The following is a 27,194-nucleotide window of genomic DNA, read 5'->3' as shown; positions in this document are numbered from 1 at the left end:
TTTTGAAAGTAAGACAACCAATAGTGGAGTCTTTTCTGAAGAGGAATGGTATGGCCTAGTCTAAAATGATCATCAGGGAGGTGTGGCATAGGATGAAGTTTGAGAATAATGCGTAAAGCTCTGTTTTGGTATAAACTATAATATATTATATTTTTCCTATATTTTTTATTAGTAATTTATTTTATAATAATATGTAGTGTACAGAAAGCATATTTCTGATATTTGTATATTGGACAAATAAATGCTATGGAAAGCAGCATATTCATTCATTCATTAATAAAAACATTTTCCATTAATAATCATTTTTTTGTATACTTTTTAAATCTAAATTGCTGTTGTTAATCAAAATGTCTTGATCTTGTTATAGATAAAGTTGGTTCCAATCAGTACAGTACCACATTATATTAATAATAATTTGATCTTTTTGCATCAGAAGTAAGGTTCATTTTAGCGTATTCGTAGGCAGTTCTTGTGTTACAGTTAGCAAGGACCTGCCAACAAATAGACTTGTCAAATCATTTCAACAGATGTCAAGAATGAAATTACAATCAATAATAAGTTAATGAAATTATAATTGGAAATTTACATTCACTGATTGTTATGAATGAGTAGATGATTATCATGAGTCAATGAAATTAGAAAGAAAACTAAACTGAAGTCTATTAATAGTATGAAAACAGGCCAACTAATGTTTCAAACAAACAGATGTACTGTACTTAGCTAAAATAATTTTGTAAACATCTCCCTGTTGAAATATCTACTCTATTTTTAATTTATTTAAATAACATTTTCTAATGAGCTTGTTGAGAGGCAGGGCATCACGTATGCAAAACCCAGGAGAGCAACAAATCGCTCTCCTCAAATCACCGAGGAGAGCAATTCGCTCTCCTTGCAAAAATTTTAAATCGTACACATTTCCCCCCCCCCCCCCCCCCCCCGCCGGGAACAACAAATGTATACTGTCTGTACCTCTCCCCTAAAATCCCCCACACCCACCTTTACACACAATATTTTCCGTGGGGATCGTATTATTCTACAGTACAAAAAACTCAAGCCAATTTTTTTTTTTATGGCCTGCCTGGGTAGATTGGGTTTCAGGAGCCTGGAGAATCCTGTCCTGGCCAACTATATGCCTTTAGCCTAGCTTTTCTAGCCTAGCTTGTTGGCCTAGAAATCAGACAGAAAACCTGAAAAGTATTTACCTGCAATTCATAAATTATACAATTCTAACATGCAACAGCCATTAAAATATTGATAATAAGTTACAAAGTGTCATTTTAAAATAATTAAGAAAGATATTTGATCGTGTTTACATGTGTCACACATGGGCGCACGCACAATAGGGGGAGGGCTGAGAGAGTTTCTAGAAGATGCTGACGTCACACATCAGCACGTGTTTTGAGGAGGATTTGAGTGACCAAAATTGGTTAGAACTTTCGAAGAAATAATCCATCTTCAAAATGACATAATTAAAGCAACCAGCAGCTAAGCTTTTTTAAATAATAAACATTATATTTAGGCCTCCTATATTAATGTTTCCTTTTAAAATTAAATATATTTTATTAACTCGTTCCATAAAAACATAAAGGGAAAAATTATTGGTTGGGACATGATCTTCCTGTAAAGGAGGTGTTTCTATGACACCGTACTGGTTGCACTATGAGGCGATGAAGTAAACTCGCCCTTGAATGCGCGCAGGCAGGGGAATCCCCTTTGTTGGTACCTCGCACTGTACTGTGAGATGGAGCGCGATGAATTGCTCTCCTTTTCGAAGGTTGTTGATTGCGATCGCGCTCGCGATCCTTAAAAACGAGGGACTGCCATTAGGCTTGTAGCTTTATAACTTAGCTTATATACTATTAGCCTAGTAGGCCTAGATTGGTTTTAACTTTTAAAAAACCACGTGTTTTTAGGCCTCTTGACAGAAAAATCAACACTGTCAAAAGCTAGGCTCTATTTTGAAAATTAGGGAGCGCGATAAATTGCTCTCCTCGAAGCCTGTTGAGGAGCGCGGAGGAGCGCGGTCGCGCAGGCGCTCCTTATAAATGATGCCCTGGAGAGGCCAGTTTTATCATTGAAATATTAAGTTTTATATTTATTCTATACAATAACAACTCTTTTTTGGGGGAGAAGGAGGAGGGGTATGTTTGTGTTGTACTGTACAGCACTGTATTATAGTCAAATGGTTCATGTACAGTAATGTACTCTGTTTTGTATGATTTATTCTAATCCTTTGGTACACTCTATTGGGCCTTTTAGGCATACTTTTAATGTGTTATAAACTGTACTAATGATCTCTTTGCTCAATTTCTTATGAAAGCTAGGGCTTCAAAGCAATGCATTCCCAAGCACAAATCAATATTACATCATTGTGTCCGTCGTTGACCTTCTTTTAGCTGTTGTATGTTTATTGTTTGCTACTTCAATTGAATGTCTATTATGTCAGGCTAAGGATGCATTTAGGTAGTTCTAATTTCTAGGCTTATTACAACAAAAACACAAACATACAAAATACAAAACGTCATTATACAATGGTTTGCGTTTATAAGGTTTTAAAAATCTAATTTCTTTTAAATCTTTTATGTACATAAAAAAAATACAGTTTTATTTTTTCAAAATTATTTTGAAAATACCAAGTTTAGGAAAGAATCAGTATGAGCAGGGAACCCGAAGGGTCATTCCATACCAAATCACCCAAAAAAAATGACATTTTAAACCCTACTTTCTTCAAATTTGCTCAAATTTTGTTTTGGGGTTATTTTTAGCCAAAAAACCTGAAATTTTTAATTTGAGCGCCATACGACAAACGGTTCGCGCGCTACGCGCTGTCGTTTCTATGCGATTTTGCGCAAAATCGACGCGGCGGGCTATACTTAAATGACCGTATCTCCGTAACGTGTGGACCGATTTTGTTGTGACAGGTATCTTTGGAAAGCTAATTGTTAAAGCTATCCAAATCTTCTATTTACTTTTGAGATATAACTATTTAAAAGATGTATAACTTATTCTATTCCATTTGACCTAGGATTTGACCTTGTGGGACAAATTCTTTTTAGATGAAATTTTGTGAAAATTATCTCCTACATGATATTTACATAATATAAAAAAATTGAAGATATATTATTTTTTGTTTGCTTTCTAGCTCATTTCAAAGTTGGCTTACTTAACAATTCTGGTATTTCTATACAGTGTAGATGTATTGTCGACATTATATCACTACCAAATTTACCTCTTAATACAGTACTATGGGTGTCACTGTCAGATTATTTAAGACTATAACAATGCTTTAATTATATTTTCATGCTCCATACAAAATAATTATTACTTAGGTAAACATCTGTACACCATTTGACTACCCCATTTGGTTAGCCAAGGATGTACCATCAGTTTATGGCACTCTTTTCACACTTTCAAGCAAATTGAATCTTGAATTTTTTTTTTTTTGATGATATAAACTTTGAAAACATTGATTGTTCTTTGCTGTTCATCATTATTTTACATTTTTGTTCATTGTATTTTGTTCACTTATTTCTTCACTCATAATTAGGCTATAATTACGTTATAAACGGCATGGACCGGGGTGACGATACGTGGGTTGGGGCAAGTAGGGTCCAGTCATTTCAAGTAAAAATACCACTTGCCCCGGTCCATGCCGTCTAGCTGCCATTTTATGTAATTTTAAAACATTACTACAATTTTAACATTAAAAAAAAAAATGCAATATAACCGCATAAATTTATAGGGCTATAATTACGTTATAAAACGGCATGGACCGGGGTGACGATACATGGGTTGGGGCAAGTAGGGTCCAGTTATTGCATAAAAATACCACTTGCCCTGGTCCATGCCGTCTAGCTGCCATTTTATGCAATTTTAAAACGTTACTACAATTTAAATTTTTTTACTAAAAAATGCAATATAAATGCATGATATATAGGGCTATAATTACATTATAAACGGCATGGACCGGGGTGATGATACATGGGTTAGGGCAAGTAGGGTCCACTCATTTCTGAAAAATACCACCACTAATTATAGCCTTATAAATCATGTGGTTATATTGCATTTTTTACAAAAACGTAAAATTGTAGTAATGTTTTAAAATTGCATAAAATGGCAGCTAGATGACATGGACCAGGGCAAGTGGTATTTTTATGCAATGACTGGACCCTACTTGCCCCAACCCATGTATCGTCACCCCAGTCCATGCCGTTTTATAACGTAATTATAGCCCTATAAATTTATGCGGTTATATTGCATTTTTTATAAAAATGTTAAAATTGTAGTAATGTTTTAAAATTGCATAAATGGCAGCTAGACGGCATGGACCGGGGCAAGTGGTATTTTTACTTGAAATGACTGGACCCTACTTGCCCCAACCCACGTATCGTCACCCCGGTCCATGCCGTTTATAACGTAATTATAGCCTAATTATGAGTGAAGAAATAAGTGAACAAAATACAATGAACAAAAATGTAAAATAATGATGAACAGCAAAGAACAATCAATGTTTTCAAAGTTTATATCATCAAACAAAAAAAATTCAAGATTCAATTTGCTTGAAAGTGTGAAAAGAGTGCCATAAACTGATGGTACATCCTTGGCTAACCAAATGGGGTAGTCAAATGGTGTACAGATGTTTACCTAAGTAATAATTATTTTGTATGGAGCATGAAAATATAATTAAAGCATTGTTATAGTCTTAAATAATCTGACAGTGACACCCATAGTATTAAGAGGTAAATTTGGTAGTGATATAATGTCGACAATACATCTACACTGTATAAAAATACCAGAATTGTTGAAGTAAGCCAACTTTGAAATGAGCTAGAAAGCAAACAAAAAATAATATATCTCCAATTTTTTTATATTATGTAAATATCATGTAGGAGATAATTTTCACAAAATTTCATCTAAAAAAAATTTGTCCCACAAGGTCAAATCCTAGGTCAAATGGAATAGAATAAGTTATACATCTTTTAAATAGTTCTATCTCAAAAGTAAATGGAAGATTTGGATAGCTTTAACAATTAGCTTTCCAAAGATACCCGTCACAACAAAATCGGTCCACACGTTACGGAGATAAGGTCATTTAAGTATAGCCTGCCGCGTCGATTTTGCGCAAAATCGCGAAGAAACGACGGCGCGTAGCGCGCGAACCGTTGGTCGTATGGCGCTCAAATTAAAAATTTCAGGTTTTTTAGCTAAAAATAACCCAAAAACCAAATTTGAGCAAATTTGAAGAAAGTAGGGTTTAACCCATTGGGTGATTTGACATGGAATGACCCCGAAGATATACCTCTCTGGTATGAGTATTTTCTTTTTTCTTTCTTTTTTTATTAAACCTTGTTTAATGAGGGTGCTGACTCAAAACAGCCGGGGCTGACATGCATGAGGCCCTCAACACTTAAGAAACGGGAACGATAACAAATATAAAAAGACGAGAACAAATAAAACAAAAGGAGTGAAAAAATAAAAAAAAATAATAAAATAAAAAATATAAATATATATAACAAAATAAAAATATGTATTTGAAAAAAAATAAAAGAAATATATATGGAAATAGGAAAAGTAAAGAATTAAAATCAAACTACCGCAGCCTCATACAAATAACCTAAAAAACTATCCTTAATAACAGTTAAAAATAGATTTATAGATAGGTAGATCCAAATGATATTTTATTGGCACTGTTTTGATTTAAAAATCTTAACACAGAATATTTAACTTTTTGACAGCAAAGGTTTTGAAACTTTATAAATTATAACCTTGAAAACATAATAACTAAAATGTAAGGGTTATTTAAATATAATTATAGTTTTAGGTTACTACTAGGCTTAGTTCATTGTGGCTTAAGTAGTGCAATGAGGTGTGTAGGGTAATGCCCCCATCATAAAATGCTAAACTGTAGACAGTAGTCACTGTAGAATTTGATGAAAGAACAGTACAAAATTTAAAATTTCTTTCTCATGAAGTTATTTACAGTATAGTATATCCCTACTTTCAATTTTTGTTAAGGTTTATTATTGTTTTGGGTAGATTTATGACAATGTATGATATCATATACCATGGAGCTAATACCTCCATGCTATTTTATTACTCTTTCTTTCTTTCTTTCCATTCATCATACACATTCATCATACACATTCATAAACATAAGCATGTACAAATAGAAAAAAATAAATTATTAAGATGTCAAACACATTTGTTAGCAAAAAGAAGATAAATTTGTTTGTTTGTTTTGAATGTTTGCTGAACTGAGTTTATTGAAGAACAATATTCCTCAGGGTATAATTGATTATTAATTGATTTATTTATTGAAATTATTTACTCACTAGAATTTGGGTAAACAAGTAATATTGTATGGAATAAATAATACAAACAAAGAAGCTGAATGTACTGTATGTACTTATTAATTAAAGTAAAGTCAACCAAAGTGTATCTGAGTGCTGCTTACTGTAAAGTATTGAATACATTACTGTACAACAAAAATAATTTATTTACAGTACCACTACCAGTACCACTGTGACAATTCATACAATTAGTCAAAGATCAAAACTATACAATGTAAAACAGTGTTTCTGTTTAACCATTCATATTGCCATAAAACAAAGTGCATAAATCGATGTTTTTATAAACGGCCATACGGCGCTATCAAATAAAAACATGGTTTACGGTTGATTAAAGTAGAAAGGAACGCAGGTGAGGGAACGAACACGGGAGGACAATACACAGAATGATCAGTTTGTACAATTCTATTGTTTGTTGAATTTTAATCTGAAAGACGTTATAGATTAGGCATAGTTGAAAATGCTCTGATCACCCATTGTTGCTGTTGCTACCATAACTGGTAATTGTAACATGTTTACGATCAAACTTAAATACCGTGTAATAATACACTACACAAGGATTGGAAATTTAAGTTGAAATAAAAATGAAATCATTTCCATGGCGATTCACCACCATATAAATGTTTATTTATAAAATATTATTAGTTATAATAATGTAAATTGTTAATTATTAATAGCAAACAAAGATAACATGACACGATGTGCCATATCAATATAAATTAAATCACACGTAAATGGCCTTGAAATTTTGATTCAGGATTGCAAGTTTTTAGTTAGAATTGTAAAATTCTAAAAATGTAAATAGTAAACTTGATCCCATAATTATTGTCAGGATCTGCAACTTGATAGTGAAAAAACGTGACCAAAATAAAAGAAGACAATTCTCACAGGAACCTTTTACAGTTTAAAAGTATTTTAAGCAAAATGTTCTTTTATTTAGACTATTATTATTATTATTATTATTATTATTTTATATTATAAGAACAAACAAAAAACACAAAACAAAAATGATAGAATGAAAATTATCAGCCTACCTGTCTACTAAGAGGATATCCATCACTTCCTCGTCTAGTTCTAGTTCCATTATTTTCCAATTTTGAGTACATGCTGTTTCTTCCATGAGGAAGAGGCGGCCGTCCCTCAAGATGCCGGTTGACAGGATGGACATCATCGTCGTCGGACTCATCATCCACATCACCCTCATGTTCATTCTCTTGACCCAAATGAGGTTGATTCCTCTGCTGAATAATCCGATGCAATTGTTGAACGCTTCCGGCACTGAGAGGTCTCCCACCGACTCCATTTTGTTGTCCTTGTACCCCTGTGTTATTTCTAAATCCAACCGGATTGGGCCTGGCTCGTGGAGTTAGTCTATCAGTTAAATTAGTTTGTGGTGAAGTTTCAACGGAAGCTGGGGAAGCGGAAGACACAGAGTAAGGAAAATCTGAGGAAGAGTTTATTTCAGCGCGTACTAAATGTACATTAGATTGACCGTTAACTTCAGCATTACGTTTAGCTCGTATGTGACTTGCGACATCTAGAATTGGAACAGAGTTATTATTAGCTTTTTGATCTGTTGAATCCTTTGTGTAACCAATGCCGCTATCACTTGTACTACTATTACTGTTGCTATGATGTCCACGATAGAATGGTGAGTTTGCTGATTGGTACAGTGTGTTATTTTGTTCACTATACAGCATAGTGATAGCCCTAAGTATGGACTTGGAAGAATGAGGGAACTCTATACATCCATTGTAATGAGGGTCGAGGGTGCAATTTATACCAAATTCAAGTGCAAGCTTAGCATGTACAGTATGAGGACTTATTTCAGGATTGGCAACAAACACATGACATGAGCTACCAACAGGTTCATCGTCTTCATCATCAGTGTTACCATCAAATGCATCATAAACAGTCTGAGCAGTAACTATACCAAAGAACCGTTTATCATCCGGACAAACTCCACTGAACGCAACACAATCGGCTGGATAAACAACCATAGTCCTTCGCGCTTTATTGACAAGCCGCACACCGCTTTCGCTAATTTCCATTAACACAGCAGAATGAATACGTTGTTCAACACGTAATCTCCGCACACAACCACGAATGGCCTGTAAACTAGCCGTTGGAAGATTGGCAGATGCTGGAATGTCAATAGAGCCTAGATAACCAACCACTACACGCATAGATGCGTGTCCAGTTGGTGGGGTGGCTCCGTGCATTGGCGTCTGCTGAGGCTGTAAAGATGGATATAAAATATTGGATAACTGGACTGGTGTTCTAGATCTCTGTGCCAAAGGAGTGTATGATTCACCGTTATCATTATTTTCAACATGAGAGTTTGTTCGTGTTCTATTTTCTGTATTCTTCCTTGCTCTACGTACCTTTGGTGGTACGTTATTCCTTCCTGAGGATTTCCCGTTCAAATTTTGAGCATCCTGATGTGGTATAGATTTCCGTAAAAGTATCTCTGCTCTTCCAGATTTATTAAATGGACTTAAATGACCTGGGGCGAGTCTGGCTTCTTCAGGTGATATGACATTGGATGGGGTAGACGCTCCATAATATTCAGTGTAATTACTGCTCATAAAACTGTCTATTGCTGAATCTGTCCTATTTCCAGGGGGCGTACTCTTGGGGCGGATATTTGAGTATCTCGGCGGTCTGGTATTAAATTCCTCATCAGATGATTCGCACGGTTCCTGCTCAGCTACAGTTAGTCGAAGCACGTCAACAGCATTACCAATAAGTTTAACAACCTGTTCATGGCTCATGCGCGATACATTCTTTCCATTTATGGCAAGTATGCGGTCACCAGGCTTAAGGTCAGCCTGTTCAGATGGACTGCCACTTAAGATACAACTTAAAACACATGGAGCTTGACCCGCTATTGTAAATCCATAGCCATTTGGTGCTCTACCAACCTCTACAGTTTTTTTCATCAAGGGAATTTTTCCCTTTTTTCGACTTGAATTCATTCTACAATGATAATTAAAAACTTTTTTTAAAATATTGTACAAAACAAAGATGAAAGATGCAAACTTGTGGCAGACAGTTGACCATCAAAATCTATTTCTCATTGTTTTATATGCTGCGTTTTACTTTTTAAATTATTAAAAAAATGTTGTATCAAATTAAAATGTATACTTACTTACATTAATTTTAAATTTCACGAAAAGTTCGAATAGTACATTTTATATCCAGTAGGCTACGGTTACAAATTCTTCACCTGTTCAGTTCAGAAATTAGAACACTGTGCGAATAATTATACCGTATCAATTGTCAAAATTGTACATCATTTGGTTTGTTAAAATAAATAGTTTATGTTGTTTTGCATCGCTTTTGAGAGTAAAATGGCGTCTTTTTCTAACTAACACATAAAATGAGGTAGGTAAAGGTGAACAGGAATAAGAACATAAATCTCCGTGTCAATAAGTCTCACATTTCATCAGGTTCAAATTCCGTAATAAGGCCACAGCCAAGAAGAGAGAGGTAACAAGATTGCGATGCTCGCTCTCCTCAGCACAGGTGCAGTTTGCTATCGTTTGTTTACGTAGGCCTAGGCCTACATAGAATTTAAATCTTATAAAAGTCCCTCGCTTTTCCACAAGTAATGATGAAACTAATACAGGAAATTATCATATAAATAATATCCCGAGAATTCTTAATACTCACTAAACCGTTGATTACATTTCCCCGACAGTCGACAGGTGAAAAGTTAAACTGTTGCGCTGCTTTACGACCGTTTTCTTTTCAGGTATGTAAAGCATACCATATTGGATGTTAGAAATGTTCATCCAATAATTTCTATGAGCCTAGGGGTTACACTGCGATTATGACGTTTCTGATTGGTTGTAGCCATGGATTCAATTGATTAAACCATTTTTGATTGGTTGTTGGGTTGCATAATTAATTTTCTACTAAAGAATAGAATTTAATGTAATATAACATTAGCACTGTGTTTTGCTATAAATATTTTGATATAATAGTTAAACACAATGATAAAGAATAGGATTAAAAATAATATGATAACTCGTATAGTAGGCCTACAACACACTAAACTAAGTAAAATTAATCATTATTATAAAATGTATCTTATTCTTTATCATTGTGTTTTACTATAACCAATTTGGTTTATAGTTAAACACATTTGGATGTGACTTACTCTATCCCTAGAATGAGCCACATCAAAATGCATCAAGAAACAATATATAGATTTCTAAATCCATAATGCAAAAGAAAATTTAATTGGTTTTTGTTTGGCACTGATTTATCAAGCTACATGAGGGAATTAAACTCTTGAAAAAAGATTGGAATGTTCCATTCATCGCCAAGCAATATGTTTGTATAAACGTATATTGAATCTATCAAAATAGTATTTTTTACTGAGAATTTATGAACCAACTTCATATACCATCGAGTAAAAATTCTAGAAGTAATGAGTGGTTAACGTGTGTGTGATTCACCGAACTTTGCCCTTACATAAATTTATAGAATTCTTTATAATTGTGTTTATACCAAAATGGATTATAGTAAACCATAGTGCTAAATTGCTATGTTAATGTCATTTTTAATTTATCCTATTCTTTATCATTGTGTTTAACTATATACCAAAGTGGTTATAGTAAAACACAATGCTAAATTTCTATGTTAATGTCATTTTTAATTTGTCCTATTCTTTATCATTGTGTTTAACTACCGTATACCAAATTGGTTATAGTAAAACCCAGTGCTAAATTGCTATAGATGTTAATGTCATTATTTTAATTAATTAATTAATTAATTTTATTTTATCCTGTCCTTTATCAATTTGTTTAACTATTGTACACAAAATGTTATAGTAACACAGTGCTAAATTGTTATGTTAATGTAATTTTATATACCAAAATTGTTATAGTAAAACACAGTGCTAATGTTTTTAATTAATCATATTATTTTTGATGTATCCTATTCTTTATCATTGTGTTTAATAATCAAAATGGTTATAATAAAACACAGTGCTAAATTGCTACCGTATGTTAATGTCATTGCTTTTAATTTATAATTATATCATATTGTTTATTATTGTGTTTAACTACAGTATATATGAAAATGGTTATAGTAAAACACAGTGCTAAATTGCTTTTTAAATGTAATTTATTATTGCATCAAGTAAAAGCTTTTCCTTGTCAACGTTAAGTTTGTTCATCTATCCGATTGGCTGCCTAAAACCAGGGTCTCATGAATACCGTAATTGTATTTTAAGACTCCCTAGCTTACTTAGAATATGACGTCACTAAAGATGAACGAGGTATATTCAGAGCGTCATTCTGACGACTTGAGCGTTCTCTACTTTTCTACGGAGCGCCATTTATGCCTTTATAACTTCTGAAACTATCAGTGTACACCATACTGTTACAATGCATTTAATGTACGTAGTTAAGTATATAAGCACAGTGAAAATGAGTAAGCAAGTTTGTAATTTTAATTAATTTTCAAACTGGTATTGTAAATACTTTGTATTAGTGCTAAACTTCTCGTTGATTTTAATCGTATCCTCATTATCACTATCACAACCAAAATGTATATAGTAGCACACAGTGGTCAACTTCTCACTTATTTTAATCAAATCGCATCCTATTCATTATCACTGTGCGCAAATACATCCAAAATGGGTATAGTAGCACCACAGTGCTAAACTTCTCGATGATTTTAATTGCATCCTATTCATTATCACTGTGCTCAAGTACATCCAAAATGGGTATTAGCGCACAGTCCTAAACTTCATTGATTATAATCTTATCCTATTCATTATCACTGTGCGCAAGTACATCCAAAATGGTTATAGTAGCACACAGTGCTAAACTTCTCGATGATTTTAATTGCATCCTATTCATTATCACTGTGCTCAAGTACATCCAAAATGGGTATTAGCGCACAGTCCTAAACTTCATTGATTATAATCTTATCCTATTCATTATCACTGTGCGCAAGTACATCCAAAATGGGTATAGTAGCACACAGTGCCAAACTTCTTGCTGATTTTAATCGCATCCTCTTCATTATCACTGTGATTGTGGATACATGATAATCTGGAGAAAAATATCATTCAAAATATCAAGAAATTCCCACAATTATCGGAAGTAATACAAGACTTTGGAGATTAATACAAAAATACTCTTGAATTAGAAAATATAGAAATAAGCTGCTTGGTACAGAAATTTTATTTTAAAAGTTAGCTTCACGATTAAAATATCATATATATAACATTATAATAATAAAAAAATTCTTATAGATTCTAGTAAATTTCAAAAAGAGGCTAACTAAATATGTTTAGTAGATTCAGTTTTTAATTACTGTACTACGAATAAAAATGATGCAACACTTGATTTCTTGTTTTGGAATGTAGCTGTCAAAGAGCTTAAACTTATAAACATAAAACACAATTTTATTTCTACTATCATTATAAACAACACTATTAATACACTTGACACTAATCAAATTAAGGAATTCATTCTATAAGTGCGTACAGTAGTTGGATGTTTTGCCTGTAAAACACGAAAACGCTGAATCAGACATTGAAGATGTCATTTTGCAGTTTTAATCAAGTTATTTACTTCCATAAAAAAACAACCAAAAATAGCATGTTTTGCTTTAAATTAGTTTTTTTCAGTTAAATGATGATTCTCTTGATCAAATATTTTGTCAAAAAAGCATATTCAACAAAAATTTGTTAAGGGGACAATATATTTTCAATAAAACAATTATTCCAAAAATAAACTCTTTTTAGAATTATTATTAGTAATACTTTTTCTAATACCTAATGCTGAGTTGTACTATATTCCATTTCATATAAAATCACATTTTCTTATAATTCTTTTGAAAGGAAAGAAATTCAATAACTAAACTGAGTTTACTTTAGATTTAAATTATGACTTTTAAAAACAAAATCTATTACTGTATTTTTCATTTTAATTAAACTATTTTAAATTTTAAAACTAAATTTAGTTTACTTTAGATTTAAATTATGACTTCTGAAATCATGAATATTTTAAACAGTTTCTCGGCTGTAAAGTTATAAGTGGAAACATAACGTGATTGGTGACTACTGCAACTTCTTTAGATTATTAAAGTAATTAAAAATAATATCTGTTTAAATTCCTAATTTTAGAAACACTTATAGAAACAAAAACTACATCAAAAAAACTGTCAATGAAACATTTCTTGATATGAAATTGGTAAAGCTTGAGATATATACAGTCACCTCTCGCAATACCGGACTCTCTAAAAACCGGAAACTCCCTAAATACCAGACTTTTCTTGAAGTCCAAACAGTCCCAAATTCATTTTTACCATTAAAAACACATTCCGAATACCAGACTTTCTAGAAAACCAGACATATTTGGCCAGCCCAAAGGTATTTGCTCACCAACATCCTTTTCACACTGCATATTAAGTTGTTACAACTTTTTAACAATTTGTAATATAATATATCCTGATTGTTTACATGCTGTCATACCATTCAACGTTGAGAAATTATAATTTATAAAATGATACTTGTCCCATGATTAGTCAGTCAAATACCCAAGTAATTGAACAGAAAATCTTGAAACTGGCGAGATTATCTCCCAAGGATTTTCCACAAAATGACCCTTTAGGCCAATTTACACAGACGAGCGGTAACGGTAAGCGGAAAACCACAATCTCTATTTATACTGAGGAGGAACTGCTCATCCGCTCCGCATTTTGTGTAAATGGTCATAGGAATAACATAGATTATACATTTGTATTACCGTTACTTATCACTCGTCGGTGTAAAATGGCTTTTATACACTGGATACAATTTGTTACTATTTGAAAAAGGTATATAATGATATAGAACTCTTACGAGTTCATAAGAAGGAACTATTTACGAATGAACTATTATTATTGCAATGGCAGTGGCTATCCATATTGCGTAAACAATCGCACCTTAATAAATCAAACTTTTTAATCAAAATTATTTAGTAAAGAAATCATAAACCATTAAAAAAAATATACAAAAGCTCATTAATTAAGTAGATTCGATTCTGTAACCACTTTTTTTTACAGTCAACTTTTAACTTTTTTCAAGGCCTGTTTTAGTAGCAAATCAAAGTCTGTTTCTTTGACGGATGAGGTTTTAATATTTGATGGAGCTTGTCCATCATAACCATATTTCAACTCATCTTCTTCTTTATGCATGTTATCTAAAATAGAGAAATAAATGTTATAATACCTTGATAATACCTTGACTGTTAAGGTTTGTGAGTCTTTCTTTGAATCTTGGTTATATGGCTCAAACTTTAGGCTGTGGGTTTTCCAGTGTGTTTCAAGATGCATTTTAAAATTATTGATTGAGGATGCATTTACTATATGATATGGCAAACTATTCCAATTATTTATTGCAGATATTGAAAAGAATTTCTGTCTGGGTTTCAATTTACAATGAACTTTTTTAATTTTAAAATTGTGGCCTCTAGTTACAGTGGATGGTGCTAATTCAAAAAAGACACACGGAATAACATTATCATACTTTTGTATCATTCTAAAAATCTGTAAGCAGAAATGCTAATGATGGCAGTTTCATAAATTTCATGCGGTCACTGTATGGTTGAGATTTAATTTTAACAGCAAGTTTTGTTTTTATTGTGTTAAAATTAATCATAGCAGTATGGTACTTCCACAATGACTCAAGTCATTGTAATTGTTCTAGACGTAGCACACCCACGCTCCAAGTCAATAAAAGCGGTTTGTGATATTGCACCATATATAACTTACCCAAGTCTGCATAAGATGTTCTACAAAAACTACGTCTACCACCGAAACAGATTTCATACTTCGGGTAAGTTGGGTCCTCATTACCAACTGTAAATTGAAAAAATAATTGTTAATGTTTTTAATGAATGATGAAAATTAAATGTTAACACTTGCTTGGTTCTTTACCCAAGTAAGTTAGTTGCATGTATCAATTATTGCTAAGTTTGGGGCGTATGATTTACAAGGCTAAAATAAGATTTTTTGTTCAGTATATGGTCCTATGTTATGGAATAATGTCTACAGAAACAACATGTTTAAAAATCTTATACTTCCAAATACAATCATAATGTGCCGTAGTTTATTAATTTTTTTAGGATTATAATTTATAGATATACCATTAGCTAATGATTTGTCATGCAGTTGCTTTTTTGTGTTTGTTTAGGGGATAGGTAGTTCTTTTACCGATCCCTGAAACAGTTCTTGAACTGTTTCTAAATAAATGTTGAATGAATACTTCAATATCCAGGTAAATAACTAAGTCTGAATGGACTTATAGACATTTGCGTCTCAATCCAGATGCAGCCACATAAAACAAGTGCAAGGTACTTACACTCAACTGCTGCATACGCATCACACGTGTAGGCAAATGTCACAAAGCAATAATTGTCACTGAAATGACAATAAACACTGATTTTAGTAATTTTATTTCTTAATGTTTTAATTACTTAAAGCTGCTCTATTAGAGTGAGTGGCTGAGCAGGTAAGACAGTAGAACCATAATCCATCCATAACATCGGCAAGGGTTGGAGGCTCACTCACTCCATGGTTCTGGTGGTAGAACAAGTCTTCTCAATTAAGGTCCAGTGTGCACATTGCTTGTGTGCACTTTAAAGAACCTTGTACATCTTTCGAGACAAGTTACCCCGGTTTACTAGTTCACATTCAGCCACTGTGTCATGGGCAGATGAGAGAGCGCCATATAGTGGCTGCCCTGACCCTTAGGGAATCCAGGCGTCAACTTTCTTTACTACTAGATGACAAATTTACTTACCCTTCGTCTCTGAAATGCAGAGTTATGCGTGTGATGTTGCCAAATTTACTAAAGCGACTGTTGATTTCACTTTTTGTTGTTCCCTCTTTAATGTTACCAATATATAGCACACGACGATCCTCCTACAACAAAATTTATAATGAATTAGTTTATACATTATAATACTATCATAGAATGACATTTTTAAATTTTGAATTTGGTATGAATGCAATTAAACTTCAATGTTGCATATATCACAGAGCGGATCTCATCTCTAACTTACCCACTCTTTTTCTTGTCTTTTTTGTCTTTCAAGCCTTCGCTCCCGGCTCACTGAACGATCTCGTAAATACCGCCTTTGGAAGGAAATGAAAAAACACTTTAAAGAATACTTGAATATGAAACACACAGTGTGTTGTTATCAATTACCAAGCATTTAATTCTAAATACAGTAGAACCTTTGTTTTACATACACTTATTTTATTTTATTAGTGTTATCAGTTAACAAGCATTTAATTCTAAATACATAGATATTTCTTTACCTTCTTCTCTCTGATGACCTATGTCTGCGTGAACTTCTTGACCGTGACCTTGAATGGGATCTTAAACGACTTCTACTTCTCCAACTTCTTTTACGGGAGTGAGATCGAGAAAATGACCTGGATCTGGAACGAGAGCATGACCTTGACGGACATGTTGAACACGATCTTGACCTTCTACGCCGAGAACAATGTGAACTGGCTCCAGATGATACCGAGCACGAAGAATGTGAACTACGTCTGTATCGCAGTCGACTTCTGCGACCTTCTAATCTCCTGGTTGAACTTGAACGAGAATGACTACGTGAAATACTTCTTGAGCGACTCCTACTAATGCGGCCTTGCAACGACTTACTATTTCTTGATCGACTATGAAATGATCGGCTTCTATGCGTGCGACTACGATTTCTTCTACTTCTTTGTGATCGGCTTCTTTCATATGAACGTGAACGACTTCTGCACTTGGTAAAACTTTGGGATCGGCTTTGTGACCTTCTGTATGGAGAATGTGACCTCACTTTCTGTTTGTCTTTATGCCCATCATTTTCATCACTACTACTAATCTCGCCACTTTCTCCATCACATACTGCAAGGTTTAATTGGTTGTTTATTTCATTCGGTTTTTGCTCATTTCTGAATTCGCTAGTTTCCATTTCAAACTCATTCCCTTTGAATACAGCAACAGCTTCTGTATCACTAAAGTCCATATCAATTGTATCAACTTTTAATATTATCTCTACTGGTTTACTCTCGGTTTGACAATCAGCTACACTTTCTGTTATATTAGTTTGTGCTTGATTGCTCTGTGGAATGTGAGCGCGTTCATTTGTTCTCTCTGTTTCTGGTGCAGGGCTTGGCAGTATTTCATCTTCAGATAACTGTTTAAACTGCTTTGTTTCTGTGGGTGCCTGATCATTAGTAGTGGTGGTAACATTTGTTTCAGCTAGTTCTTCATTTACTTTGGTCTCTGGAACATGATCTACATCTTTTATCGCTGTAAAATTATTAATCTCCGTTTCTTGTTTTATTAAATTGTTCTCTTTCATATCCGTTTTATCACTTGTCTCAGAGTCTGTTTCTGTGGTTTTTGCTGCATTCATTAGGTCTACTTCTGTTGGATGGGCATCTAATGGTACTATATTTCTTGTCTTTTTCAATTCATCAATAAGAGCATTGATTCTGTTTGCATCATTCTGGTCGATTTCCATCTTTCTATCAGCAACGTTTAAATCTTCTTGTTCATCTTTTTTAACATTATCTTCATTAGGTACAGCATTTTCAACACTATCTTTACTTGTTCGCAAAGAAGTTGGTAGTTCATTTAAACTTTGAATTTTTAGAGTTTTCTTTTCTGGGATTGATGGAACTTCCAACTTGCCAAACTTCCTCTGAAACTCTTCTCTGGCTTTCTGATACATTTGATCTAGCTTCTGTTGAACATTTGCAGTTGCTGGTGAATTTGGGTTCGAGATCATTCTAACATCTGGCACATTCTGGTGACTATGACGACATTTCTCGTTGTGGTGGTGGTGGTGATGATGTCGGTGACGGTGATTTCTTTTCTTAATCTTATATTTACCCATGTAAAGTTCCTTTTTAATCTCATCTTTTTTACCAACAGATGGCATATCATGGACATCACCATTCTCTTTGTTACCACTTACAGGTGAAAGATTATTATTCATTTTAGTTTTTATAGGTGAAAAACAATAATCATGATCAAGCAGTGTAGCATTCCATAGAATAGGACTGCAACTTCTGCTACTGTTACAACTGCTAGGCTGACTAGCTGGGAGGCTGTTTGGGGCACTATTCGGTAGACTATTAGGATGGCTAGATGGTAGACTAGATGGTAAACTATTGCTAGCCAAGCCAAGTAAATTAGGTTTGCGGTTACGCTTTAGTGGTAGAGTTACATTCTCTAAAAGGATGGTTGATTTTCTTTTGACAGGAGCAATCTTCTTGGTAATTTCTTCTATTGAAAAACCTGTAAGATTTAATAATACAATATTTAATTTCACTTTAATAATAGCTTAAATAAAGTGGAGGAGCCTAAATGAAAGCATAGCTTGTGAATTTCATTAGTGAAAACAGAATAAGTCTTACACGCTCAAAAGATGTATTTTACTCATGATTTCACAATTAAATGAATAGAGGGTAAAATAAACTTCTTCAATGGCTTTTAAAACCAATAAATTATTTTGACATCATCATTATTCTATCATTATTGGTACTCCCTCCAGTCAAAAAAAAGATGATCAATAGATATCAAGACCATTGTAATTACAATCATGTACAAAATCCAGCTCCAAAACAATTGGGTGGTTCATCCAAAATATCACTACATATGACTGAGTATAATCCCATGTTCTAGTAGAATCCATTTAGGCTAAATTATGGTATTATCCGTTGTTAATGTAATCCAAGTATAATCCCACCCCTAATGGTCAACACATTTGGTACCCATTAAAAATATTTATACATACTTGTCAATTGTTGCTTGCCAGTTTTTCTTTCTGTTTCAGCTGACTTCTTACTGAAAGTATAAGCAAATTATATATTTAACTTGATTGCAATAAGTATCAAACTGGGATTTCTAAAGATCCGTCAACACTATCAAACGTTAAGCGACAAAAAAATGTGATGTGCCCATATATGGACACGATGATGTATTAATAATATTATATTTGGGCACATCACACTTTTTTTGTCAAACTAGTTTGATAGTGTAGACAGAGCTATCTCCAAATATGGTAGTGATATGATATCATGTCAACTTTATGTGACAAAAAAATGTGCCATATTACAACCATATTTGGGCTCATCATTTTGTCCCTCTAGTTTGATAGTGTAGACAAAGCTTTAGATTGATTCAAAGTACCTTTCCTAGCATGTGGATATTGTTAGCTACATACCAGAGATTATTGTTAGTTGGTGATGTGACAGACATTGGTGGTGTACTGCTTGCTGCCTCAGACTCCTCAAACTGCTCAAGTAAACTGTTCACATCACCCGCTTCAATACCTATAAAACGGATCATAAAACAATCAAGTGTTAATGTTAATTAGTATGGGAGTATTCGCTGAATGGGGATAATATTTTCATTGATTAAAAGCCTGAATGTTTGACTAACTGTTCTAAAAGGATTTAGGTGCAGGGTTGAGCAGTTATAGATGAAGCATACAGTAAACATGCACGAAGGAACCGATTAAAATTAAAAAATGCTATATATTTTTTTTTTGTAATTTACAACTTGGTCCTAAACGCCAGTCAAAATTAACACATTAATTTTCACACCTTGTTAATTCACTAAGAACATCGTTGTTTATTAAGGTTATAAACTACAGTCATTTGACAGTTGTTTATTGAGGTTATGAAGCCAAACAATGTAACCTACGAAGCCAACAACGTAGCCTACATTCTATCCACGAAGCTAATTCGTAGGAAAAGTTGCAGTACTATTTTCTTTCTCTACTGTACTACAGCTTACTATGCTCCTAGAATTACTTCCACTCACCTATATCAAATTTATCTTCAGCTTGAAAAAAAAAGTTTTTATCAAGTATGAAGTCTTCTGAGGATGCTTTGCTGGTATCAACATGTTCAATTGTAATGTTTCCCAAGTCATCATGCATCCTACTCTGACCAATCCCATCACCATTGTTCAATATTTGTAAATAAGGATTCAGAGAAGTATCACCTAATGAGTTGTCTTCTAGTAAGGACACCATTTTTCTGTGGAAAAAAATGAATACATTATTAGATACAACAATCTCAGGTATATATTTTATACTTTATGCGAGAAAAAAATGTAATGACACTTTTTTTGACAAACTATTTTGATAGTGTAGACAGAGCTTTACACAAGTACATACAAAGCTGGCATTATTACTCAGGTGCTAATTACAATGCAAAAGATAGGACATGAGATTAAGGTTCAGCATTTTATACAACATTTGGGTCCTGGGTCTTCCATTCAAAAATCTCAAATCCTTGAATACTTTGATGTATACACATCAAGCCTTGTCTTTTAAGATGAGCAACTGCCATCACTCACCTAACACACTCCTAAACTGCCCTTGAGGAGTGCGATATACAACACAATTAAATTTGGTAAACTTCTACGACTAAAATACAAACAGCATCCCTGAATGTATTGTGAGTGAGTGGCCGAGCGGTTAAGACAGTGGAACCGTAATTACCTAGCCATAACATCGGCAGGGGTTCGAGGCTCACTCACTCCATGGTTCTGGTGGTAGAACGAGTTTTCTCGGATAAGGACTATAAACCGTAGGTCCAGTGTACACATCTAGCTCGTGTGCACTTTAAAGAACCTGGTACATCTTTCGAGACGAGTAGGGGGTTACCCCGGTGTATTAGTACATCACAGCCACTGATCACCAACTGGGCCCTCTGGGAGACCAGTCATTGACTGAAGAGGTTACCCAGTATAAATAAATATTTCAATCAATATTTCAATCATTGAGGAGTGTAATTTGTAGCACACCTATAACTTTCAAAAGACAAGGCCTGACACATGTTACCAGAAAGGACAACTGTTTCATTCAATACACAGTACCAGCTTTTTCTTCTAAGTACATTACTTTGTTTTTATTGAAACAATGAACATTAGCCTATTATATTGTTCATTGTTAATGTTCTATTCCACATCCTGCAATCTCCATTGTTATTTCATGATTCCAACAAAATACAACTGTATTGTTTGTTTACTGTGTGTGAATGTAGATCAGACCATTAAATTGTGATTTTCTTTAAAATTAAAGGGGAGTAGAAAGTTGTTGTTGTCCACACCTGTGTGCAATTCAATCAAGTAGTCTGCAAGCCGCAGGTCAGATTTTCTCATGTACATTTAGGCATTCGACCACTTGGCATTTAAAGGCCAAGCAGCATATTATAATACCATATTAATACTGCCCTAGGCCTACCTACTATATACATTTACTAATGTTCGGTCATACTAATCTACGGCAGGTATCGTCTGGTAGGGTTTTATGATATAAAAATATCAAGTACATGTTACTAAAATGCTAGTGGTAAATTTCACATATATTTATATTTGTGAATATTATATATTAAACTTTTCATTCTAAATGCACCAATCCACACAAAATATCACTTGTGACACAAAAACATAAACTTAATCATTTTAATCAGTATTTTTACTTTAATTATTAACTAATTTTGATTTTAAAATATAAAACGTACAATTAAATTATCGCCGTGGTTAGGATTCCGGCACTGGAACTCAACTGCTCAGCCTTAGGGAATCCGACACGCTATTGCGCATGCCCAAAGCGAGGTAATCGGCGACTAACAGCGATGGATAATTTAATAGGTGCGCCACGATGAACTAGCCTAGATGCATACTAACTAATACTAGCCTAGTCTAGTAGTAGGCCTACCAGCTAGATGTGACCAGTGGGCCTATTTATTTCAAAATTTAAAAAAGTGATTGCTTCATTCTTATATAAACTTCATATAATTATGAATAATTATAATTACATGACTAGTTTTATGATTTTTCATGTACAAAATAAAAGATTTCATAACGCATTATACTGTACATAACATGCAATCGCATACAAGTAGGGTTACCGAGAGTTGACTCCATTGTTATTGCCACGATTCAACTTCGCGTACGTTACCATGCGCGCTATGTCACTGACGCGATTATTTGTCCATTGGTAAACACATTTTTATGTAATATTATTCTGAAAATAATTGAACTGTAAACATAATTCTTTTGAGTATTTATTTATTTACATATCATTCCATAAGATCAACTATTTTTTATCGTCATTACATTCAACCAAACATGTAAAAAATATGGTTAAAATATCGTACTGTCTAGCGCGTACGACCATACGCGGTAGATTATACTCAAAAACCTTTGAACGGTCCAGTGACCTATAGTAACCCTATTCTAGTCTGGGTTCCAGACGGAGTTTTACGGTCTTAATATTAGTAAAAAGATAAATATTTTGGCACATATGGCGTTTCATACGTATACTACTTGATTTTGGGTATTTTCAGACAAAAATCGCGGTCGAAATAAAAACAAATAAATAAAAAAAAAAGATAATACAGACTTGGGGCAAGTCTAACCCTATTCAACCTTGTTTTTTGTAGTTGAGCCTCTCATGACCTGGGATTTGTTTGTCTTCCTACGCCAAGATAATATAGTTCTACATGCCATGTGCTTTTTTTCTCTGAGAAATATTTATTATAAGTGCCAAAAAAACGGTTTTTTCTCTATATGAAGCCTTTATTATTTAAATCTTTTAGAGAAAAATCACACATACCATAAAGCAGGTCCATTTATTTCATTTTTTAAATAAAATTGTGAAAATTACGCGAGGCTCAACTACAAAACCACCATTTTGTGATATGATGTCATCGTAAGCCAATCAAAGCTGAGATTTCCCGCGATCGGCAGAGCTCATGGTTGAATGATTTTGGATCCTGGCTATTTGATTGGTGGACGCGAATCACCCACGGCGGAATATTTTCTCTCGCGTGTACCGCGAAGTCACATGGTCTGTCTGTACTGATGTTACTACACAAATTTAGAGCAATGAATTTGTATGAATTCCGTTAAATAAACAACTTTATATATTTTGTAAACATTTAATAACATATTTTATTGATATTTCCAATGTTGATATATAAAATAAAGTACTATAAAACGTAATTATTTTAGCGAAAAACGGTGTGGTTCATACAATTGTCGACTGAGGGCGCAATTTGTTTACAACGTTCGTTTTTCGGAGATGTTTTAGACCATATATTTCGAAAACTACAAGTCAGATTTTCGTAATTCTTTCTTTATTGGAATATTGAAACAAAATACTAACATATAATGTTTAAATTGGTTGAAAAATAACAACTTTTAATTTTGCATCAGAACTGTTCGGGAAGTCGGTGTCGCAATGCAACGCTATTTACTTTCGTACATTTCTTGAATAACGCAAGCGTTATGACACTACTAGGGCCTTATAATATTAGGGATCAGGTGCCGTTTTCGGCCACCTCGACTTATATGGACTATACCATTATTATGATAGGGGTGTGGTGTATTATGTTTTATGTAGAGAAGGGTGTCTATTGAATGGGAAGACAATACAATTGTTCTGTTATGTAACCTACAGTACAAACTACAAGGAACAATACAAAACATCAAAAACTAGCAATGCATGTACTTTTTATGAATTACGATCATCTCGGTCGCGTTTCATTTCGGTCGCGTGTCAGTTAAGGTCAATTTTCAACAATATCGATCGTGGTGTATGGCGCGTCAATTATGCATAAAGCATACAAAAATGGATGCTATTGTAGGATTGAGACTTAACTGTCCGATTTAACTCTCTTTCAGCACTCGGTACGTGTAGCAGTTCGAATTTATAAACCTGTTTGCATTTGTAACAATGTTTATCTGTATTTTAAGGACACAACAAGTAGCTTACGAAGACGACTCCAATATGTTAATAATTATGAATGAGTAAATTGGGAATATTTGTTTGGTGCCAGTTAAAATCAGTGAGAGAATTTACTGAGCTTTTTTATACACTATATTGCACTGAAAGATATTATTACGATTATGTATGTAATGTAACATTTTTTAAAAGCATAATGCATTGACGTGTCGCATTATGTCACGTGCTATTGAATTAGAATGAAACCATATTGTCCCAACAACATAGAGGACCAACAGCGACCTTGAGGGGTATCACAACAGGTGTCTCGAAAACAGAGACCTCGAAAACAGAGACCCGAGACACAGGGTCTCTGTTTTCGACAAAATCTCGAAAACAGAGACCCCACTAAAACGTCTCAATATTAAGTCAATTATTACGTTATATAGGGGGTCTCTGTTTTCGAGAAAAATTCGAAAACAGAGACCTCCACTAAAACGTCTCATTATATTGGGGGTCTCTTTTTTCGAGATTTCCCGAGACCCCCTAATATAATCCCTGTTTATTAAGAGTGTTGCAAATACCCACCAAGCTTGGTCATAAATTATTAACACCCAACTTTTATCGCAAAAACCGTGAATTTATGTTTATTTATTTATCAATTTTTTTATTTTTTTTTAATTCATTTCTTTTTTAAGGCTCGCCCAACACAATATATTTGTCTTCATCCTCCAGTCTGCCTCAAAGCTGACCTCATATCATTTTGTTATTGCATTGTACATTATTATCTTTTATGCTTGTAAATAAATGTTACGAAACTAGTGTCAGCTTTTTAAATAATCTCCCGCTTTTTAGCTTCTAAAAGGCACAGCATGCATTTATACATCTTACTTCTAGGACGTCGACCTTGTATTCCAAAATACACGCGTTCAAGAATTCATCAATTTCTTCTTATCGTTGCGGCATGTTCTTTGATCGGCATATCAGTTACCGTTTATTACTGATACGTCATTCTTGAGACGTTTTAGTGGGGACTCCACCCCCACTAAAAAGTCTAAATAATACGTTATATAGGGGGTCTCTGTTTTCGAGTTTTTCTCGAAAATAGAGACCCCCTATATAATGTAATATTGAGACGCTTTAGTGGGGGTCTCTGTTGAACAGAGACCCCCTATATAACGTATTATATAGGGGAAACAGAGACCAGAGACCCAGGGTCTCTGTTTTCGAGAAAATCTCGAAAACAGAGACCCCCTATATTACGTAATATTGAGACGTTTTAGTGGGGGTCTCTGTTTTCGAGATTTTCTCGAAAACAGAGACCCTGGTCTCTGTTTTCGAGGTCTCTGTTTTCGAGACACCCGTATCACAACAGACTGAATCGAAAAGGACGACGTGGTAAGAAAATTACTTATCAATTATTAATATTATGTATTATGTTGTTAACTTGCTCATGATAATTATAGTATATCGTTATTTTTGTTATTTCAGCAAAACTTCAACTCTACCTCTTAATCGGGCTGCTGCATGAAGAGAGTCAGAATGTTCACATCACAATGGAATTAGTTCATCGCGAAGATGTTGACCGGCTTCAGCGACAAGCTTTCCGACGTGCAACTAGAACGCTCTTACGCCTCTGGGACGAGTATCGCGCAGGCCAACGATCAGAGAGATCGCTCCTTACGCTGGATCGCGCGTTACTGTATATCAAATGATGTTCGCGATTTGTAGATGAGATAGATGTAAATATTGCTAATAAATAAAAGATTAAAAAAATAGATAAATTAAATAACGTCTGTAGATGTAAATAGAGGTAAACATTGTTAATAAATAAATATTAAATACATAGATAAATTAAATAACGTTTGTAGATGTAAATAAAAAGGTTTCAATTTGAATGATGAATGTAAACATTTGTATTGTATATGCGTTTTTGTTTTAAAAATAAAAGGATTGAATTGAAAAACAGTGTGAAACGAGTTTGTTTTGCATTACATTAATGCAAAACAATATTTGTGTATATGTTTTTGTTTTAAAAATAAAAAGATTGAATGATCATTGACAAAAGTGTAAAGTGAGTTTGTATGTTATTTTTCCCGTCAGAAACAAATAGAATATTTACAAAATATATCAAAATATAATGCTTATAATATAATTATAAAAACATTTAAAAAAAAGTTAAACTAATATTAATAACATACATACTGTTTTTACAATATTTATTTAAATATAATGATTATTAATTATATAAAATCATTTTTAAAATAAACACCTAAAAAATAATAGAGACTACACTTCGATCTTTAATTAGAGCTTACAGTGTACAGTACTGCATTGAGCGGCGTTCCATAGAAATCGCCGGAAGTTCGATTTACCGGAAGCGCGACCGAAATGAAACGCGACCGAGATGATCCGATACCCTTTTTATAAGGCATGTTATTATTAGGTACTGTGTTAGGGAATGCCAAGATTTTGTAACCTGATCCTATTATATAAGTATGACGCCTAATTTTTAGGCCTAGTTTGTTAGTAATAGTAGTTTAGGCCAGCCTAACTATTAAATATTATTTATTAAATTAAGCAAATATCAACACAAGAAAGAAGAACAAGAAATTGAATTCAAATATTAATGATGTTCTGTGTATTGTTAGCCTAGGCCCTATATGCTTATTTGTGTTTACATGTTCTATATAATAAGCTTTTAATCTGCAAAAGTTTCATACATATTCATATAGGCCTAGCCTAGTGCTAGGCTCAGAGTGTGTAACTCAACCCAGTTGTAAGAGCAGTCTAATGCACTCATCATGCCATGCTTGAGCAGCAGCCGTGTGCGTGGTTGATCCGCGTGGTTAGCCTAGGCTAAATCGGCAGATTTGTGAAATGTTAACAAAAAATACCTTCAAATACAATAAATATATAAATACCTACCTCTTTCACCATTCACTTCAGGCTTTATATGGTCAAAAATATGTATTATAACGTCAGTATTTATTAAAGTAAGTTTAATCAAATTTCATGCACGTGTCGCCATATTGCATGCTTATATCCATCATCATCCAACAAAACTCCTCGAGCGAGTCGTCGAGTA

General features: G+C 33.7%; 2 protein-coding genes across 2 annotated transcripts in view; both read right to left on the bottom strand.

Annotated features, from left to right (window-relative positions):
• LOC140046872 (regulator of G-protein signaling 12-like) overlaps nucleotides 1-10,086 on the bottom strand; it is a 47,439-nt gene extending 37,353 nt beyond the window's left edge. The window contains exons 1-2 of the mRNA XM_072091606.1: nucleotides 9,503-10,086; nucleotides 7,382-9,326 (exon numbers count right to left, since the gene is read on the bottom strand). Coding sequence (XP_071947707.1) covers nucleotides 7,382-9,325 — 1,944 coding nt within the window. The 5' untranslated portion in view covers nucleotide 9,326; nucleotides 9,503-10,086. The remainder of the gene's footprint in view (nucleotides 1-7,381; nucleotides 9,327-9,502) is intronic.
• Nucleotides 10,087-11,479: 1,393 nt separating this feature from the next.
• LOC140046871 (uncharacterized) lies at nucleotides 11,480-27,144 on the bottom strand. Its single transcript, XM_072091605.1, has 10 exons — nucleotides 27,035-27,144; nucleotides 20,191-20,408; nucleotides 19,589-19,697; nucleotides 19,160-19,209; nucleotides 16,677-18,660; nucleotides 16,418-16,490; nucleotides 16,156-16,277; nucleotides 15,715-15,773; nucleotides 15,126-15,212; nucleotides 11,480-14,554 (listed from the first exon to the last, which is right to left on the bottom strand). Exons 2-10 carry the CDS (start codon nucleotides 20,402-20,404, stop codon nucleotides 14,418-14,420), a joined length of 2,835 nt encoding a protein of 944 aa, XP_071947706.1. The 5' UTR covers nucleotides 20,405-20,408; nucleotides 27,035-27,144; the 3' UTR covers nucleotides 11,480-14,417.
• Between the last annotated feature and the right edge of the window lie 50 nt (nucleotides 27,145-27,194).

This window comes from Antedon mediterranea, chromosome 4 (genome assembly GCF_964355755.1).
Source record: "Antedon mediterranea chromosome 4, ecAntMedi1.1, whole genome shotgun sequence".
Taxonomy (NCBI): Eukaryota; Metazoa; Echinodermata; class Crinoidea; order Comatulida; family Antedonidae; genus Antedon; species Antedon mediterranea.
The sequence above is the reverse complement of the archived record's forward strand: the minus strand, read 5'-3'. Positions and strand labels throughout refer to the sequence as shown.

Coding starts and splice junctions, on each gene's coding strand:
- LOC140046871 (XM_072091605.1), bottom strand. CDS start 20,404: ATGGTGTCCTTACTAGAAGACAACTCATTAGGTGATACTTCTCTGAAT. Junction 18,661..19,159: donor TGGCAAGCAACAATTGACAA/GTATGTATAAAT, acceptor TAAATCTTACAG/GTTTTTCAATAGAAGAAATT. Junction 15,774..16,155: donor CTGCATTTCAGAGACGAAGG/GTAAGTAAATTT, acceptor TTGTCATTTCAG/TGACAATTATTGCTTTGTGA.